Raw genomic sequence first — 2201 nt, 5'->3', positions numbered from 1 at the left:
GGTTTCCTAAGGGAATTTTATCATCTTCAGGCAATATGATATTTAGAGCAAAATGGTAAACTTTTAAAACTTATTTCTATGACCTAATTGCACCATAAGGGCGGATCCCACTGAAACTACTGAAAAGTAATTGGAGGAAAAGAAAACATGATAAAAACATCCCAAAAATTCTGCTTACATAAATTCTTTATGTCAAGAAATAACGCCTATACAACAAACCTATAAATTATTACTAAAGGCCTAAAAAATGCAAGCTAAGTCTCAAATACGGTGAAAATACCTCCTAGAAATTCTCTTTCTCTATGCATCAAGGCCTTTAAATAACTGTTCTGCCTGCAGCAAAAGTACAAGAGCTACTTCAGAGAAGTAAAAGCAAAAATTTTTAAAAATAAAAAAAAAGTAAAAGCTGCCCGTGCCCACGGTATGATGCTAGGAGTAAGTGTGAATCCTTTTCCTTTGATTAGGGGACAATGAGAATGATGAAAAAAAAACCAAAACAAAAAAACAGACAATACATTACAATTACAAGATAAACTTGAATCTCCCCCCCCACCTCCCCCCTTAGGGTTCTACAGGGAAAGTTATCTCTAGGCCCTCTAGCTGGGCTCTGTGGGTTTATCATTCTCTGTAGGCAAAGGTGCCTGAAGAAGCAAGATGGCTGATTTCACTGGTGGTATCTCCAGCCTGCACTGACTTTCCAGCCCGTTACCAGGAACACCCCTGCCAGATGGTGGACTTTCTGCACAAGACTTGTGTTCACACATCTACAGCCACACCTGCTTGGTGAGCCATCGCTCCTCCCTGTTTTGAGATGAGCAGTTTGGTTCTGAAGGGTAACATTACTAATGACACAGACCTGCTGCTCTCAGAAGCCAACAGTCAGTGACCTGGATGAATAAACACTTTTTTTGACTTGCTGGCTGAAACAAAATTATGTCAGCTACTTTGAAATGTACTTTTCAGTACATTGACAACTTTTTTTATCAACTTCCCCTGCTCCCCAAAATAAACAAGAGAAAACAATCTAATTTGAGGAATTCAGCAAAACACAGATGAGGGGACCCATCAGAATTGTGATGGTCTCAAGTATATGAGCAGATGCAAAACCTCTCACTAAGGGAACTTTCTGAAATAACAGTATCTGAGGGAACACTGAGATGACAATGGTTTAGGGAAACAATCCTGACATCAGCAACTGGATGAACTCAGGAGAAGACAAGATTAATATCAGTAAGATTAATGAGAAGCAGCAGCCAACAGTCATGATACAAGATGAGTAGGGTGTGGACAGATAAATTGGCAAGCAAAAGAGAAAGGAAGGTTTGGCCTGGATGAAGCATTACTAGATGAGCTTTGGCTGTGCAGTACGTAGTATGACACCTCATACAGTGTGACAGATATGAGGCAGGCACATAAAAGAAGTCCAGGGTACTGTGGTTGCAGTAAGTTTTTACCTTATTCTCCACAGTACATTTTAATCTCCTATTTGCTTGTACTATATGTGAAGGAGGAAGATAAGACTCCTTGAACAAGTCACCAGCTGTTCTCAAGACCATTCGAGTCTGTAATGACTCATCTGTGTCCTCACTATCCTCAGAGGCCCTTTTTCCCAGATTTATACAAATACTGTCTACTCTTTGGGGGTCTGAGTAATAAAACGTCCCTGCTGCTCTTGTGAAGTTGTTTTCTATTTCCAAGTCTATGGTATTCTACAATGTAAAATAATGCTGCTGCTTTCAGTAATAGGATCCCAGAACCACGTCTTTTCGCACTTCACCAACAGACCAAGACAATAATTGGAAGATGTCACTGCTTCTTGCAGACCTTACCTTTATTTTGCTTGTCATGCGACTCTGTGAGAAACTGAGTGATGCGGTCTGAAGGAATAGCAAAAGAAATTCCAGCTGTGACCTTCAAAGTGTTAATGCCAATCACTTCACCATCCTGTTGAGAGACAGCACCCAATTAATTTCCTCCTAAGTGACTGGGTTCAGCTCACTGCCTAGCATTTCATGTTAACAGCTGGTGTAAGAAATTTTAGAGTGTTGTAATCACTCAAGAAATAAACATTACTTGTAAGGGAGGATCTGGGCTCTGGTTTACAGTCCCTTTCACATTTAACTGTGATGGCCAGAGAGATTACAGTACAGTTTGTTCGTCCAAGGTCCATCCCATCACTCAGCAAGACATTCCCCCTGCTG

At 40.6% G+C, this 2201-nt stretch overlaps 1 protein-coding gene across 1 annotated transcript in view; it reads right to left on the bottom strand.

Annotated features, from left to right (window-relative positions):
- Positions 1-1785: 1785 nt before the first annotated feature.
- LOC104526319 (serine protease HTRA3) overlaps positions 1786-2201 on the bottom strand; it is a gene marked incomplete at both ends in the record, with an annotated part of 15854 nt that continues 15438 nt past the window's right edge. The window contains 1 exon segment of the mRNA XM_010169750.2: positions 1786-1944. Coding sequence (XP_010168052.2) covers positions 1786-1944 — 159 coding nt within the window.

This window comes from Antrostomus carolinensis, unplaced genomic scaffold (genome assembly GCF_000700745.2).
Source record: "Antrostomus carolinensis isolate BGI_N321 unplaced genomic scaffold, ASM70074v2 scaffold3416, whole genome shotgun sequence".
In the NCBI taxonomy this organism is placed as follows: Eukaryota; Metazoa; Chordata; class Aves; order Caprimulgiformes; family Caprimulgidae; genus Antrostomus; species Antrostomus carolinensis.
The sequence above is the reverse complement of the archived record's forward strand: the minus strand, read 5'-3'. Positions and strand labels throughout refer to the sequence as shown.